Here is a 16,898-nt window from a genome sequence, read left to right as displayed (position 1 = left end):
CCCCCCCCCCCCCCCCCCCCCCCCCCCCATCATATTACTATGCCCTCACTACAGTAAATTCTGAATTCTCCTCAAACCACACTTACTAGCATTGTGATCACTGATGCATAGGAGTCATACTGGAGGAGAAAGAAAAAAACAGTTGAGACCTACTTACCTATAAAACGTATTTCATACACTTAAGAATTCTCCTATGTAAATGTTTGTTTGTACGTGGATCTTTAATGTTTTACTCTGTGATGTTAAAGGTCAAAATAAACCTCTGCTTAGGGCGCCTGGGTAGCTCAGTCAGTTAAGCTGTCCAACTTCAGCTCACGTCGTGACCTCCCGGTTCACGAGTTCGAGTCCCGCGTCGGGCTCTGTGCTGACAGCTCAGAGCCTGGAGCCTGCTTCGGATTCTGTGTCTCCCTCTCTCTGCCCCTCCCCTGCTCATGTTCTGTCTGTCTCTCTCTCAAAAATAAATAAACATTGAAAAATAATAATAATAATAAACATCTGCTTTATCTAAATATCTATTCTAGATGATTAACACATTTCCCTAATCCAGTTACCAGTACTATGTTTTAAGTAAAAGACTATAAAATTCAGCTGTACCCACCTGGCCCCTTAACACTTAAGGCTTCCACAAACTCTATAGACACCCTGATGCATGCCCTGCTGCTCTGGTCCTCTGGAAGAGGTTTTCACTGAACGATGCTCTAGAACATAAACGCCTCCGTCTGTATTCACATCTCCCGTACATCACCCAAACCAAAAGACGGAAGGGGTAAGATTAGGGGGAGAGGACAGGGAAGTCATTAGTAAAGCAAACAGAAAAGAAAGAATGGATGGATTTCAAGGGTTGAGAGAACTACTTAATTAGTTATATAACAAGCTAGAGGTTAACACTGGACTACTTGTATGGTCAGAAAAAAAAAATCCCATGAAATTGGTTATGTACATAATTTCAAAATTCCAAACCAAAGTAATGAACTTCTCAAAATCTGATTCTCCTTTCCATGATCCTTAGTTATACATCAATAGAACGTTTCAAAATTGCTTTTTTTTTTTTTTTTTTTTATTCAGCCGTATCACATAGTACTCAGAAGTACATCTTTCCACAATAAGTGAAAACTCTCAGGACACACTTAACAGCAAATAACGTAATTATTAAAAAGAAAGATATAATAGAAAATAGCATACAAGTTAAGAGGAATGAACATGCAATGGGAACCGGTCAACTGAAGCTATTCATTGCAAAAGACCCACATATATTGTAATCCTTTCTCTATGATGATAACCAAGCAAATTCTAAGGAGCCAGCTAAACGTCAACTTATTATAAAGCCACATAATAAGAAAATCTGTGTAAGAAAAATAACAGTAGCCACCTCTCTAATAATAAGATAGATAAGAAGGATTGGTGGAAATTTGAAGAATTAGCTAAATACTTTAGGGTAGAACATTAAGGTAATTTTTAAGACAATAGTATTTTTTTCTTAATTTCCCAAATTACAGCGAATGTTGAAAACTTGCAGAATAGGGGCGCCTGGATGCCTCAGTAGATTAAGCGTCCAACTTCAGCTCAGGTCATGATCTAATGGTTTGTGAGTTTGAGCCCTGCATCAGGCTCTGTGCTCACAGCTCAGAGCCTGGAGCCTGCTTCAGATTCTGTGTCTCCTTCGCCCTCTGCCCCTCCCCTGCTCACACTCTGCCTCTCTCTCTCTCTCTCTCTCTCTCTCTCTCTCTCAAAAATAAATTAAAACATTTTTTAAACACTTGCAGAATAGCTATTTTAATATGGACAGTTTCACTGATTCAGAGGGACTTCAATACACTCAAATACAAGTAGAAATAATCCAGTATTTTGATAAGGGGGTTAAGATGAGCTTCTAAAAACTCAACAGTAAACTGCCAATACAAAGTAGCTTAACCTATGCAATTCAGAGAGGAAACAGTCTTCTAAAAACTAGGCTTCAGACTTTGAACACGTACCAGTTATCTACTTGATAGTCTATTCGATCTCCTTTCCCACTCTTTTTGACTATTAATTCTGTGCAATACCCTCTTGTTATTTTCCTAGGGTAGCTTCATCCACCTAGTATTAGTATAAACATGCGTAACGAATAAAGGACATTTTTAAAAGTAGCAGGAACTAAACAGCTGGCAAAGTTGCTTTAAGAAAATCATCGCTGAACCCAACCTAAGCAGCTTTTTAATAGCCTCTCGTTTGGGAGTGCGCACACGGCTTCTTTCAGCTCAGAGCTACCACTGCATTTACCTTCAACTAGTAGCTAGCTAAAGAACTTCTAAGTAGTATACAGTCAAAACAGGAGTCCGAGGTGGTACTTCCTGATATGCGAGGGTAACCTTACTCTAAATAAATTATTTTAAATCGTGACAAACAACAAACAAAAACATTGCAACGACTGTGTTACAACCTAAAGAGACATGTTATAACTCCTGGTTGATCTGCAATTTTAAATAGCATTTCAGATTCTTTATTAATAAAGTTGGAATCTACAATGCAGTATGGAAGAGAAATCTACAACCAGAGAAGGTGTAAATAACATCAAATCCTCTAAGGGATGGATACATCCTTATAGAAGATTACTTCTGATTTTCTTGGACTCACTCCAATTCAAGTATTGTAATAGTAAACAAAAATCTTAATTATCTATACCTAAGAGATGTGAGCAGTAGCAACATACTTTAGAAAAAGGGAAGAGATTATTTAGTGGAGAAAATGCTAGAGTTAGCATAAAAAAATTCCGAGATCAATTTAACAGAACTGGCCAAGGATCTAATTAAAATTGTTTATAAATCATACATTTCAAAAGTAAAATGTGCTCCTTACATTATGACCAGATATGATAAATATTTTAATGCCTTCCAAAGCTAGACATAATTATTACATTAATGTCACTGCATATTAACGTTTATCTTTAAAAAATCTGTACTCCTATGTGTTAACATCTGAAAAGGGAGATGAAGAGAAACATCAGACATAAATTGCTTCTGCACACATCTAAAAAAGTAAGTTATTTAGAAAGGACATCACTAAATTAATAGTTCCTATTAGCTTTACATTTGTTTACCTCATCTTCCAGCAATCAGTTAACTAATAATATTACTGAGTACCTACCATGTACAAGGCACAGTGCTAGGTGCTATTTTGTACAGATCACAAAACTATCACACAAAAAAACGCTAGGAAACATCATTTGATGTTGTTTCTATGCTAAAAAGAGTAATTCAAGTCACAGGAATAGATTAAAAACTAATACAGTAGTAGAAAACTGGAAAATATAGAAATGATATATAGGACGATGTTAAAATCTAAAATTATGTACTCTGGTGCTATTCTTCACACAATCAGAGAAATACTGTCGTGGGTTCTTTCAAAATCAATATTATCTGCTCATAATGGTAAATACAATTATTTCACCCGCCAGGTACAAAAGACAGAAACTCAACTATTTCTTAAGCTACACAGAGCAGGTGATGGCTTGCTTCGACAAACCTCTTAAACCATGGGGGAGATCAATACTCGGATTATACTGGAAGGGGAAAAACATACACTAGCACTCACAAGTAGCCAGTATAAAAAGAGGCCCATTAGAAATGAATCATAGGAAGAGATTAGAAAATAAATTTCACAGAAAAGGGTGATAGAAAGTTATGGTAAAAGAAAAACATGAACTGGGAATGAGGATACATTAGATATAGAAGGAATAAGGATGAGTGATATTTTCTAGTATGGTTTTTAATTCTATAAATGTAGTAGCTGCACACACGCACAAAAAATATTTAGTAATTATTTTAAAAAACATAGTGGCCCTTAAAACCACACATCTGGGGGCGCCTGGGTGGCGCAGTCGGTTAAGCGTCCGACTTCAGCCAGGTCACGATCTCGCGGTCTGTGAGTTCGAGCCCCGCGTCAGGCTCTGGGCTGATGGCTCGGAGCCTGGAGCCTGTTTCCGATGCTGTGTCTCCCTCTCTCTCTGCCCCTCCCCCGTTCATGCTCTGTCTCTCTCTGTCCCAAAAATAAATAAACGTTGAATCTGCAATTTGCTGTCTTAACAGCCATTATTCTCAGCCTATCTAAGCAAATGCCAGTATATCTCATATGCTCAGCCTATCTAAGCAAATGCCAGTATACATCCTAAAACACGGTCACGTGAGCCACAAACATTTATTGTTTTGATTAAGAAAAACAAAATACTCATTAGTTACCCACACTAATAAATGTACCAAAATTATCCTTTTAATTTTCTCAAAGCAAAAAACCACTCAGATCTTCTTTACCATTTCAAAACTAAACTAAATCATGCAGATGCACGAAGAGCTGACCTGAGCAGCACGCAGAACTTCTGTAATTGAAAAGGGACTCGCACTCATTTCATACTCCTTCATATCATGTCTTTCTTATGGCCAACGGCACGTGCATCTGGAGAAAGTCCAGCCAGAGGGAGAAACCCTCCCTGACCAAGCAGCAGACCAAAGTGAACCTGTGACCTTCAAACCATAATGCTGATTTAATCAACAATTATGTAAGTCCATTCAATTCTAAGGAGTTTATGCATATCCCAAGTAGTCTGGAATTTCATAAAAAGCATACTACACACACGTGACACGGGGAAAAATGCTTATAACGTCTCTAAGGCTGTTGTGAGCTAAAATGAATACCAACAAATAAATCAGTTGCTATTATTTAGCACACAGGACTAAAAAAGAGACACCTACACAGTAGTTAAATAAAATGGCTACGTGGGCAGAAACCATTTGTTAATTGTGGGTGTAACTGGACGCTTCTCTCCTAAGTATCTCCTAGTGTCTTTTAATAGCCCCTTGACACAGATCTTAAATGGTCCTATTGTTTACTGGAAACTTCATTTGATAACCTTTGAATAATCATTTGAGGATTATAATGTCTGCCTATTTGAATCTCATGACTGAAAAAAATACCTGTTCTTCTGCTCTTGCTGCAATAACTGAGCGGCTATTTTCCTCAAATCAGTTACTTCCTTCAAATCATCATCCTCTTCCTCTGCAAGTAACTGTTCTTTCCCAGGTCTGAAAGGTGACACAAACATGGTTATCCAGAAAGTAAGGCAGATGACATTTTATGCCAGCTTCCAGAAGCAGAAGCCATTCGTTCGTTTTTAATATCAACTGAAAGCTAAAATCCTAATGTCCTTGTACTTGAAACATTAAAACAAGAAATAAGGAATATTTAAGGAATATAAAAACATACCTAACCTCTAGTCAATAGGAAATGTGTCATACTGGTGATATTAATAAATGGCTAACAAAGTAAACTGTATTACCGTTTTGTAATTTCTGAAATGTATAATTTAACAACGCATACTCCCTAGTCTTGAGTGTAATAAGAACTCCAGAGCCCTATATGCCTGTCTTTATAAATATCAAATGTTATCAGTTTATCAGTTTATTCATCGTGACGTTAAAAGTCTCTATGTAAGATGTTGAAGTAGAGGAAATGCAAAGCAGGTCCAAGTAAGACTGGCGAATTTGCAGGAAAATGCTCATTAAAATACATAATTTTTAATCAAAGAGAACAAAGGAATTTTTAAATAAGTTCTCCAAACTCCAGTGGTTTTATCCCAAAGGTATTTCATTTACAACGCAGTATCAAACCCTAAGACTCCGTATCTTCACCATATCTTGTATGCCACTGTGACCCTCAAGTTTAGGCAAAGATCTTCAGGAGATAAAGTGAGAAAGTAAGAGAAGAATGACATATAAAGAGTGTAAGACAAAGCAATGTACCTCCTTATGGGGTACCAGAGATGATTAATTCAAGATTGCTTAAAAAGTTACCAATGAGGTCATTTGGAGGAAGCACAATGGACAGAAAAGAGAAAAGCTTGGAGATCAGAAACAGCTAGGGTCACACCGTAGGTTCTAGTGGACGCCATCTAAGTGGTTCTAGGCAAGAAACTTTAGAGTCTCCCAAGCTTCATCTTCCTCATCTGTAAAAATGGGGATAGCACTAACCCTGCAAGATTTAGTGAAGATTAAGTAAGAAACATGAGGGGCACGTGGCTGGCTCAGCTGGGAGAGCACGAAACTCTTGATCTCAGGGCCATGAGTTTGAGTCCCACGTTGGGTTAAATAAATAAAACTTAAAAAACTATATAATAATCTTTGGGACACCTGGCCGGCTCAGTTGCAAGAGCACGCAACTCTTGATCTCAGGGTCATGAGTTCGAGGCCCACACTGGGTATAGAGATTACTAAAACAAAATAAAAATCTTTAAAAATAAATAAATAAGAAACACGGGAAGGCACACAGCACAGATCCTGGTACATGGTAGGTATACGACAAATGTTCCTTCCTTCCTTCCTTCCTTCCTTCCTTCCTTCCTTCCTTCCTTCCTATACAGCTGTATAGCAACTTTAAGGAGTGACTGAATGTGGCAGGTCACACTCCATCATTTCCTAAGATGATACAGAAAAGATCTCAAGTGCATTATTTTCATAAAATAGAAGTAGATACCCTTAAAATTACTATAACCAGTCTGATGAAATGGAAAGTGTAGTAGACAAAGAGTTGAAACATCTCAGTTCCAGACATTTGAAAACTCCAGGTCTATATCCTTATTGGCCAAATGATGCAAAAAAAAAAAAAAAAAATCATTTATTTTCAAGAGTTGCTTAATAGCTCAAATGAAGCAATGAATGTGAAGGTACAGTCGTCCTCGGTAATAGTAGAATTATTACACTTCTTAGCCAGGGTGGTGGGGGGGGATGTATATACTACACTGAGCTTAAATGCTTACTATCCTCTTCAGTTTAATTGAGGAATGCAGACAAATGTTTCGTGTATAAGTTACACTTCAATTGGAGGATTCGTGTATGCTTACCTTTTTTCATCTCCCAATTCTTCATTTTTCTGAGATTTCTCAGGACCTTTTTCTTTTCCCTTACATAAAAGAAAGTTACCATTTTAAATCTGTGTGGTGTACTTTTGTGAGATAAAGGAGAATATGTTATTAATATTTGTTCAAAGTTTTCTTTACCTTAAGGAAGGAGACATATGATCCAATATGTGCATCTCTTTGTTCAAGAACTGCTACATCTTCTGTGTTGGGATCAATAAAATCATACACCTCCTGGTCTAAGTATAGATTAGTAATTATTAGAAAATATAAATAGTAAGCAGTATGCTTTCATACTGTAGTGTTTAGAATAAAAGTATATTTTTTCAATAAAAGAGGTGGCCAAAGACATTGTAATTTTTCGAAATGCATTTTTGATTAAGGGCAATATACATGAAATAAAAATAGGGGTGCCTGGGTGGCTCAGTCAGTTGAACATCCGACTTCAGTTTGGGTCATGATCTTGAGGTCCGTGAGCTTGAGCCCCACGTCGGGCTCTGTGCTGATAGCTCAGAGCCTGGACCTGCTTCAGATTCTGTGTGTGTGTGTGTATGTGTGTGTGTGTGTGTGTGTGTGTGCGTGCGCGCGCGCGTGCCTCTCTCTCTCTGCCCCTCCCCCACTTACGCACACATGCTCTCTCTCCCTCTCTCTCTCAAAAACAAATAAACATTAAAAAAAATTAAAATAAAATAGCAGGCACCCATATGAATTACCTTTCTGAGAATCAGGTTTGCTTCCAATTGAGTGACTGTCATTTCTTGATGTCTGTTCTCTATTTGACTCGGAGACTTGAGAGTGAAGGCTGATTGTGTCGTCATCTGATGGCTGAAAGGAATAAGCACAAAGTACAAATGAGGCACTTGAAACATAGAATAAGGATTAGGTTATTTTAATTTCACATAAGACGCGTAGAGTATCTGCTTTACATCTCCAGTTCTCAAACCAAAAATTAGTATGTTAAGCTTTCCTGTTCTGCTTCTAAAAATGTGCATGTCCTTTTTTCATCTGAAGTCATTAAATGCAATAATGATTGTATTTTTAAGCAAAATAAATCAAGTGTGCACAAGTGTCTATGTATTTCAAAACTCTAACAAAATTTATAAATAAAATAGATTAGCAATAGAAAAGACTCACTTCAGTTGTAGATAATCGTTTCTCTCCATTATCACTTCCAATCCCAGAGTCAGGGCCATGATTTTTATTTGGATAAAAATCTTCCATACTATGGAAATAGAAATTCTAAGGACAATTAGGGTTTTCTTCTTAAATCAATACAGACTTGACCTAAAATGTCCCTAGATAATACAGAATATATACTCTTGATGTTTAACATCCTTAAGGACATGAAGGGAAAGTATCAGAAACCATCTGATAAAATATTTTATTCATATCCCTCATGTAATATTTTCCCTTCATGTGCTCTGTTGTAAAGTGTCAATTGTTAACAATAAACTATTACTTCTCCTGAGAGATTCAGAAAAGCAGAGTCCTGCTAAAAAATACTCTTAATGAAAGCCCTTTCTATTTTTCTCATTGCTTTAACAAATTTTACCATAGAACACTGAAATATGTTTTTAACTTCATAGTTTCTTCTTCATTAGCTGTAAAAATACGCTTTCGCTTTATAAATAATGCCCATCCGATAATTAAGAGAAAATGCAAAAAAAAAAAAAAAAAGTATGCAAAGCACTGAATAAACAATTGTTTTGGCAGAGCTGTCCTTGAAAATTTCGGAATTACACAACAGTATGCCACCCAGGTTGCAAGGTATTTTTCGCTTTAATTTGCAAATTTACATACGCGCAACCTTGCATACACTCCATACGGACCATTTATTATGTGCCAGGAATTAAGCTAAGTGCTTTAAAGACAATACCTCACACACGCCTTGTGAAAACTCTAGCAGGTTGGTGGTGCAGTCTCGCTCTGCAGATGAGAAAACTGAGGCCAGGAGGGATTGAACAACTTTTCCATGACACGCAATTTGCAAATGGCGGCTTAAATGTGATCCCAAGATTATCTAACACTGAAGTCTCTGATCTTAATCACGATGCTCTTATTTCTTCCCCAAATGCCGATCCGTACACTTTCCAGGAATGTATCAATATAGGTGCGCCGCCTCCTCCCCTCCTTACGCAGAAGGCCGGGCAGGGCCCGCGCGACGCCCCGCCCACTCCCTCCCTCCCCCCCCGCCCCCTCCCTCCCGCCCCCCCCGCGCCCCCCCCCCCCCCCCCCCCCCGCCCCATCATCAGGCAGTGACGTCGTCAAGAAGCGCGCTCGTGAGCCACGAGGCAGAGCGAGCGACCGCGCGCCGGGAGGAGGCGGCTGAACGCCGGGAGGTCGCATAGAGCGAACGAGCGAGCGCCCGTGCGTGTGACCCGTGTGGCGTGAGGCGTGAGGGGAAGCCGCTGCCTGCCCCCTTCGCCTTCCCTTCTCTCCTGTTCCCTGCGACCGTGACCGCGACCGCGGAGCAGCACCATGTGGGCGCCGGTGGCCGAACTCGGTAAAAAGCTCAACTCCAACCACGACGGGTCCGACGAGACCGCAGAAAAAGAACAGCAAGAAGCGATTGAACATATAGATGAAATACAGAGTGAAATCGACATACTTAATGAACAAGCCAGCGACGAGATCCTGAAAATCGAAGAGAAATACAACAAACTCTGCCAACCGTTTTTTCAGAAGAGGTCGGAAGCGATCGCCAAAATCCCAAATTTTTGGGTAACAACATTCGTCAACCATCCACAAGTGTCTGCGCTGCTTGGGGAGGAGGATGAAGCGGCGCTGCATTATCTGACAAGAGTTGAAGTGGCAGAATTTGAAGATACCCAGACAGGTTACAAAATAGATTTATATTTTGATGAAAACCCTTACTTCGAAAATAAAGTTCTCTCCAAGGAATTTCACGTGAATGAGAGAGGTGATGCATCTTTGAAGTCCACCGAAATCATATGGAAATCTGGAAAGGATCTGACGAAACGTTCAAGTCAGGCACCGAACACGGGCAGCAGGAAGAGAAAGTATGAAGAACCTGAGAGCTTTTTCGCCTGGTTCACTAACCATCCTGATGCAGACGTGGATGAGTTAGGCGAGCTCATCAAAGATGATATTTGGCCAAATCCACTGCAGTACTACTTGCTTCCTGATACAGATGATGATGATGATGATGATGATGAATTAGAAGACGAAGAAGAAGAGGAAGAAGAAGAAGAGGAAGAAGAAGAAGAGGAAGAAGAAGAAGAAGGGGAAGGAGAAGAAGAGAAGAAGGAAGAGGAAGAAGAAGGTGAAGATGGTGACAAGGGGGAGAAAGGTGAGCCGGATGACGACAAAGGTAACTAATGGAACGCGGATGGATGCCAACCTTCCTTTTTCAGTTTTCTCCAGTCTCTGGGAGCAACTTGCAGTCTTCCCAAAACGAACACGGAACACAAACCCGCCCATCTACTCCTCTTGTGCTCATTTGCCCTGTTTTTTGTGTACTTCATTTTTTAAAAAATGTTTGTTTGTTTTTCAGAGAGAGAGCCAGAGACACACGCAGCGTGAGAGCCACAGGCGGAGAGAGGGGGAGACGCAGAACCCGAAGCAGGCTCCAGTCTCCAAGCTGTCCGTGCAGAGCCGGATGCGGGGCTCCAACCCACAAACCGTGAGATCACGACCCGAGCCCAAGTTGGACTGAGCCACACAGGCGCCCCTTGTTTGCCTTATGTTTTGAAGTCTCTTTTCTCTCCCTTTATGCCATGGTTCTCTACTTTTTGGGGGGGGGGGGGCGGGGAGGGGGAATACGTTGAGCAGAATACACTGGGAAAAGAATCTCTACCCCTTTCTGTTCCAAATTCATTTTTATCCCTTTAAAAATTTCGTCTCAACAAAAACTTTATGGAATCAGCACTGCCATGTTCTGTGGGGAAAAAAGGGAAAAAAAAAAGACAAACGTTCTGCTCCCTTAGCTCTGCTGGAAGCTGGAGGGTGTTTAGGCCCCTGTGTAGCAGTGCATAGAATTCTAGCTTTTTCCCTCCTTTCTCTGTATACCGGGCTCAGAGAGTAGTACAGTGTGTCTCTGAATATGGACAGTTAGCATTTACCACCGTTATCTGTCTACTTTCTCTTGTTTAAAAAAAAAAAAAGAAAACTTTAAAAAATAGGATCAGAGAAGGTCAGCAAAGGGTGAGATGTTTGGGTGGGTTGAGCGGGCATTTTGACCACATGGCTTCTGCTCTGGCAGGTTTGTGATTGTGATGTTTAACAGACATCCTTGCAGCTGAAGATGACCCTCTCACAACAAAATTCTCTCCTGATGATGGTTTGAGCCCTGCCACTTGCCAGGAGAGTCGGCAGAACCTGTAGGATCTTATTTAGAATTGACATTCTCTTGGAATTTTGTTCTTGTTTATTTTTAAATACCTTTTTCTTTCATTGGAAAGACGAGGCTCAGTTTTAAACGTTAAACGTGTACAAGTTGCTTTGTTCCAATAAAACTAAATTTCTACCAAAAGGATTTGATGCTTTTCTCTCAGAACAGATGTATTTCATTATGACTTTCCAAGTCTGAGTCATATAATGTATCGTCAAATTTGGTCACCCCGACTCCGTATTTTTTGACATGCACTTTGCCGGGTGACCTCAGGGCTTGTGTGGACTGAGAAAGGGACTTGAATTAATGGGTACGATTTGCCATCAGCTTCTGAAATCTTCCACCTCAGTTGGGGTACCAGATTGCTCACAAGTCAGTTCTGATTATGCTGTGCCCTTGATTTGTATCCCAAATTGGCGTTTTTAAAAATGGGCCTTTATTTACCTGGATATAATCACAGTGCCTGCCACCGCGGTCAGACAGACCTGGTGCTCTAATGCCGAATTACACGAAGGGCGGTTGCTGGCCTGTCTTCAGTGGCATTATGAGATGTGGCCGAGAAGACAGACTCTCAAGAGAAGTCTGTGCTGGTGGTGAACTCAGGAGTACTTTCGTCTTAAAGTACTAGCTATTTCGCGCACGGCTCTCAAGCGAGGCCTGTCTGTGTGAATCTGGGTGAGAATGACCGGCTCGGCTCCGCTAAATGTCATTGTGCGCAGACTAACATTTTGGGAAGCTACCTAATGCATAAGCTTTTTCATGCTGTAAAGGATGATAGCTAAAATTAAATGCCACTTAACTTTTTCAGAGAGGAATTCGTGGATAGCCAGGTCAAATTCAAAGTTTTCTGATGCATGAAACTTTATAAATGGAACGATTCCATCGATAGGCAAAGGGTAATGAAAACCTGTCTAGATGGATAGCACGTATAATTTCTGCACAGGTCATGCTTAGTAAGTACTACATCAGTGTATACGGGTCAGGAGTCTTGCTCCAATAAAGGAACATAAAGATTTAAAACTATATATGTATAAAAAATTAAATAAATGCAGGTGAGCAATTACCAAGTGTCAGACACTATGCTGAATGCCTGAAAAGATAGGAGATGAATTAAACAAATGTTTGGCCTCAAAGGGCTCTCAGCCCAGAGGGGGAGTGTGTTTATATATTTTGAAGACTGTGACAAAGGTAAATATATCAAGTAACACGAGAAAAGAGTGATCAATGAATTCTCCTTGGTAAGGTTAGGAAGGGCCTCACCCAAGAAAGTGGCTTTGGAGCTTAGTCTAGAAGGATGAAGAGAGGCAATAATTGCTAGCATTTATGGAGTGTCCTTATTAGCTACTGTGCCAGGTACACATCGTATTTTATTTATAATCCTTACATTCTGCAATTCATGCATCATTTCTTTTCATAAATGAGAACAGAACTTCTAAAAGTTACCCTCCCAGGGGGGAAAAACAGAACCCTTACTGAATATCATGTCTTGAACTAGTTGCCGAGTACACATTTAATTCTCACAACAAACTTTTGAAGTGGGTATTGTTAAGGGCTCTATATACATTATTTAATTTAATCCCGACAGCATCCATATGATTATTTCCCTTTTTACAAATGTAAGAACACTGAGGACTACAGACATTATGACACAAGGACATGAAGTTATCAAGAGTCAGAGAAGGGCTTCATGGGTATATTATGCCTGACTGCAAAAGTTGATACACCTAACCACTGTAATGCTTATCTATGTAGAATAAATACTTTACAAAATCGCCAAGGCACAGAAGGCTATTCTAGGTAGTAAGAATCAAAGAGACAAAGGCATAAGCGTAGAGGTGGAAAGTGCACACAGGGATTTTCTAAGTAGTTCAAAACAGCCTGTGAGTAGAAAATTAGCACGCCTAAGAGTCGCTTCATAAGTAGATTCAATTGACTTGGACTATCCTATATAGTAGCCACTAACCATCATATGGCTGTTGAGCACTGGACATATGGCTAGTCTAAACTCAAACGTGCTATAAATGAAAAACACACACCAGATTTCAATGATGTAACAGAAAAAGAATGGAAAACCTTACATTTTTTATAGGGATTACATGTTGAAACATGTAATTACGGGTTTTGGATATCCTGGGGTCAGTAACATTAAAATTAATTTCACCTGTTTCAGTTTTACTTTTTTTTTGATGTGTATTTATCTTGAGAGAGAGAGAGAGAGAGAGAGAGAGAGAGAGTCAGACAGAGAGAGACAGAGGGGGAGAGAGAATCCCAAGAGGGGCTGGATCTCACAAACCGTGAGATCATGACCTGAGCCGAAATCAAGAGTCGGACGCTTAACTGACTGGGCCTACCCAGGCGCCCCATTTTTGCTTTTTTTTTTTTTTTAATGGATTACAAGAAAATGTAAAATTACACATGTGGCTTATATTCCACTTCTATTGGACACCAGTGCTAGAGACCATCTCTAAAATACATCTCCGTTCTTTCCACTCCTTTTCATCTCCACCGCACCCACCCTATTCCAGACCCCTTGATCTCTTGGCAGTACTTCAACAACCTAACTGGTCCCTGTGCTTCTACGTTTGTTTACTTCCAATCTATGCTCCTTTCAAAAGCCAAAACAGCTGTTTAAATATAAACCAGATCATGTTATTCCGCGGCTCATAACTGTCTGCTGACTTCCCACTGCACTGTAAGTAAAATTCAAACTCTGCACACCACAGCCCCCAAAGCCCCCACGTGACTTGAGGCCTGACTACTTCTCCAAAATCAACTTGGACGTCTTTTTCTTCAGTCACTCTGCTCCGACCGTGCTGGCCTTTCAGTTTCTTTAACACACCAAGTTTCTTCCTAACTTCGGGTCTTAGCGCGTGTCGTTCTTTCTGCCTGAAATGTTCCTCCCTTAGTCTTTACGCAGCTAGCTTTTCTCCTTTCAAGTCTTGACTTAAAACCTCACCTTCCCAAAGCGACATTCCCTGACCACACTCCTGAAACATGTTCCTCTCCTTTGTAGCCCTTGCCACAATTTGAAGTCGTATGTGTGCATGTGTATTAGGTTTCTTTGCTTCATTTGCTGGCTGGCTCCTCCACTAGACTGTGGGCTCCATGAGGGCTGACACCAAGGTACAGGCCATTCAATAAAACATACCCTGAACCTGCCAGCAGGCATCTGACTGCTATTTGGTGTTTGTTTCAACTGATATTGGTACAATAAACAAATGATTAATATAATCAATGTCACTACTAAAGGAAATTCATTTTTACATAAACGTAAAGCAAACTACTAGAGATCACAATACGAATAAAGCCTAATTTTTATAGAACTGTTTGGTTTATTATCACTCATAATATTAAACAGAATAATCTTTAGGAATTAAATATAATGTGTAAATATTTAATTCTACTGAGGCAACAGAAATATTCTAGAAAACATCCCATTTGGGAATTCAAAAACACTACTTAATATACTGCCATTCCAATTACTCTAAACTTTGTCACAAATAAAATGACAAACCTTTAAACATTTCAGGCAGGAGTGTAGTCTCCCTTTCTGCAGTCTCACCCCATTCCACATTATTTTCCATACTACTTGGTGGAATTGTATTTTCATAAAATCTTTCAGACATCCCGAAAGGATGAATCAAAAACAGATAGTCAAATCTACCATTTCAAAATCTCACGAGGAGATAAACACCAATGTCGTACAGTGTTATCAGTGATAAGTCATCTTTAATCCAGACATAAAGAATATGAAGAAAAGGAGAAAGGTACCCTAAAATGTCTCACCCCCAAATCAAATTCTACTAGTTATTACAATACCAGTTAGTACAATAGAGGGATTATCATAATAAATTAACAGTTGCCAAGGGCTGAGAAATTAGTGTTTCTGTAATATAAAGTCAAACATTTACATTTTGCTACCAAAATACTAGTAATACTTAGTTTTTTGAGAAAATCCCAAATTTATTCTAGTATCACAGAATTCTATGATGGTGATATTTCACTTCAGTCAATTGTTGATTTTAATTCTGGGCCAATCAACCTAAATATATTCAGTACACTCAAGATGAATCTGTATCTTTTACCTACAGAGAAGACAGCAATCATGAAATGAGACTGTATGAATATTAAGAATATTACATTACCTGTCTGTGAGAGGCTGGGAGGGCATCCTTTTACTCAGCGATGGAAGATCCAGAGAATCTGGTTTCTTATCCATTCTGCAACATGCTTGGATATTTAAGTATTTAAATATGTGTACTTTACCCTTTAAACATATCTGTCAATAAATAATTGAGTAAGTAGATTTAGTTATATAGGCCCAAATATTAATGTCACCTACCAATTTATTTATATGTGTATATATATATATATATATATATATATATTTTTTTTTTTTTAAGTTTATTTACTTTGAGAGAGACAGAATACGAGAGGAGGCGGCACAGAGAGAGAGACAAAGTGGGAAGACAGATAATCCCTAGCTGGCTCCACAGGGTCAGCACAGAGCCTGACGTGGGGCTCGAACTAACCAAACTGAGAGATCATGACCTGAGCTGAAATCAAGAGTTGGACATTTCACCAACTGAGCCACCCAGGTGCCCCTATTTATATATTTCAATAATCTTAAATTATGCTGAAACATCACAATCACAATAGAAACTTTACATATCTGAATCATTTGTACTTCTGACAGTTTATGAAAAAATCTGACAATACCAACTAAAAGTCTACTGCCATTTATAATTTTTCTGTACGTGACTAAAGTTTTCTTGCTAAAAGTACAACAAACCACTAAATAATATAAAATCTATAATTCATGAAAGTTGCTTATTTTATTTTATTAATGTTTATTTTGAGAGAGAGAGAGAGAGAGAGAGAGAGAGCGGGGAAGGGGCAGAGAGAGACAGAGACACAGAATCCAAAGCAGGCTCTAGGCTCCAAGCTGTCAGCACAGAGCCGATGCAGGACTCAAACTCAAACCTCGAGATCATGACCCGAGCCGAAGTTGGACGCTTCACCGACTGAGCCAGGCGCCCCTCACAAAAGTTGTTTTTATTAGAAAAAAGTGAGAAGAAACATATTCACTGTAGTGATGAGAACAGAAAAAAAATAATAATAACCCATGTAATTCTTTAAAATAATCTTATCAGAACCACAAAGTTGTTTGGTCCAAACACTGGAATAAAGTTAATCAAAATAATATAAATATAGGAAAAATGAATTTGTTGAAAGGTGTGATAGCAGGCCAGTTAAAATAAAATAATTTTTCAAATGGTCAATTCAACTAAAATATTGTCCTGAAAAGTTACTTTCATTGGTGGTGGAGAAGAGGAATAATGAGGGCTAAAATACTATGTGAAAGAAAGTATTTTACATAAAAAAGACAATGAGCAGTAAGAAAACGGTAAGTTGGGGCGCCTGGGTGGCGCAGTCGGTTAAGCGTCCGACTTCAGCCAGGTCACGATCTCGCGGTCCGGGAGTTCGAGCCCCGCGTCGGGCTCTGGGCTGATGGCTCGGAGCCTGGAGCCTGTTTCCGATTCTGTGTCTCCCTCTCCCTCTGCCCCTTCCCTGCTAGCGCTCTGTCTCTCTCTGTCCCTCAAAGATAAATAAGCTTTGGGGCACCTGGGTGGCGCAGTCGGTTAAGCGTCCGACTTCAGCCAG

The 16,898-nt window shown here is 39.5% G+C and overlaps 2 protein-coding genes across 4 annotated transcripts in view; one reads left to right on the top strand and one right to left on the bottom strand.

The window, feature by feature from the left end:
* LOC121025775 (protein SET-like) overlaps nt 1-10,441 on the top strand; it is an 18,074-nt gene extending 7,633 nt beyond the window's left edge. Inside the window, exons 2-4 of the mRNA XM_040468514.1 lie at nt 2,315-2,320; nt 9,355-10,214; nt 10,398-10,441. Of these exons, the coding sequence (XP_040324448.1) occupies nt 9,362-10,214; nt 10,398-10,426 (882 nt within the window). The 5' untranslated portion in view covers nt 2,315-2,320; nt 9,355-9,361 and the 3' untranslated portion in view covers nt 10,427-10,441. The remainder of the gene's footprint in view (nt 1-2,314; nt 2,321-9,354; nt 10,215-10,397) is intronic.
* Nucleotides 1-16,898, bottom strand: part of LRCH2 (leucine rich repeats and calponin homology domain containing 2) — a 102,247-nt gene that overhangs the window by 39,148 nt on the left and 46,201 nt on the right. For 2 of the 3 annotated variants that reach the window (XM_040468511.1, XM_040468512.1), the window contains exons 6-11: nt 15,380-15,513; nt 8,018-8,105; nt 7,597-7,708; nt 7,025-7,122; nt 6,869-6,927; nt 4,947-5,054 (exon numbers count right to left, since the gene is read on the bottom strand). In XM_040468511.1, coding sequence (XP_040324445.1) covers nt 4,947-5,054; nt 6,869-6,927; nt 7,025-7,122; nt 7,597-7,708; nt 8,018-8,105; nt 15,380-15,513 — 599 coding nt within the window. The remainder of the gene's footprint in view (nt 1-4,946; nt 5,055-6,868; nt 6,928-7,024; nt 7,123-7,596; nt 7,709-8,017; nt 8,106-15,379; nt 15,514-16,898) is intronic. The other variant, XM_040468513.1, reaches the window with a different exon arrangement.

Source organism: Herpailurus yagouaroundi, unplaced genomic scaffold (assembly GCF_014898765.1).
Source record: "Herpailurus yagouaroundi ecotype Mexico unplaced genomic scaffold, PumYag 67700, whole genome shotgun sequence".
NCBI lineage: Eukaryota > Metazoa > Chordata > Mammalia > Carnivora > Felidae > Herpailurus > Herpailurus yagouaroundi.
This window is presented reverse-complemented; position numbering and strand designations above follow the sequence as displayed.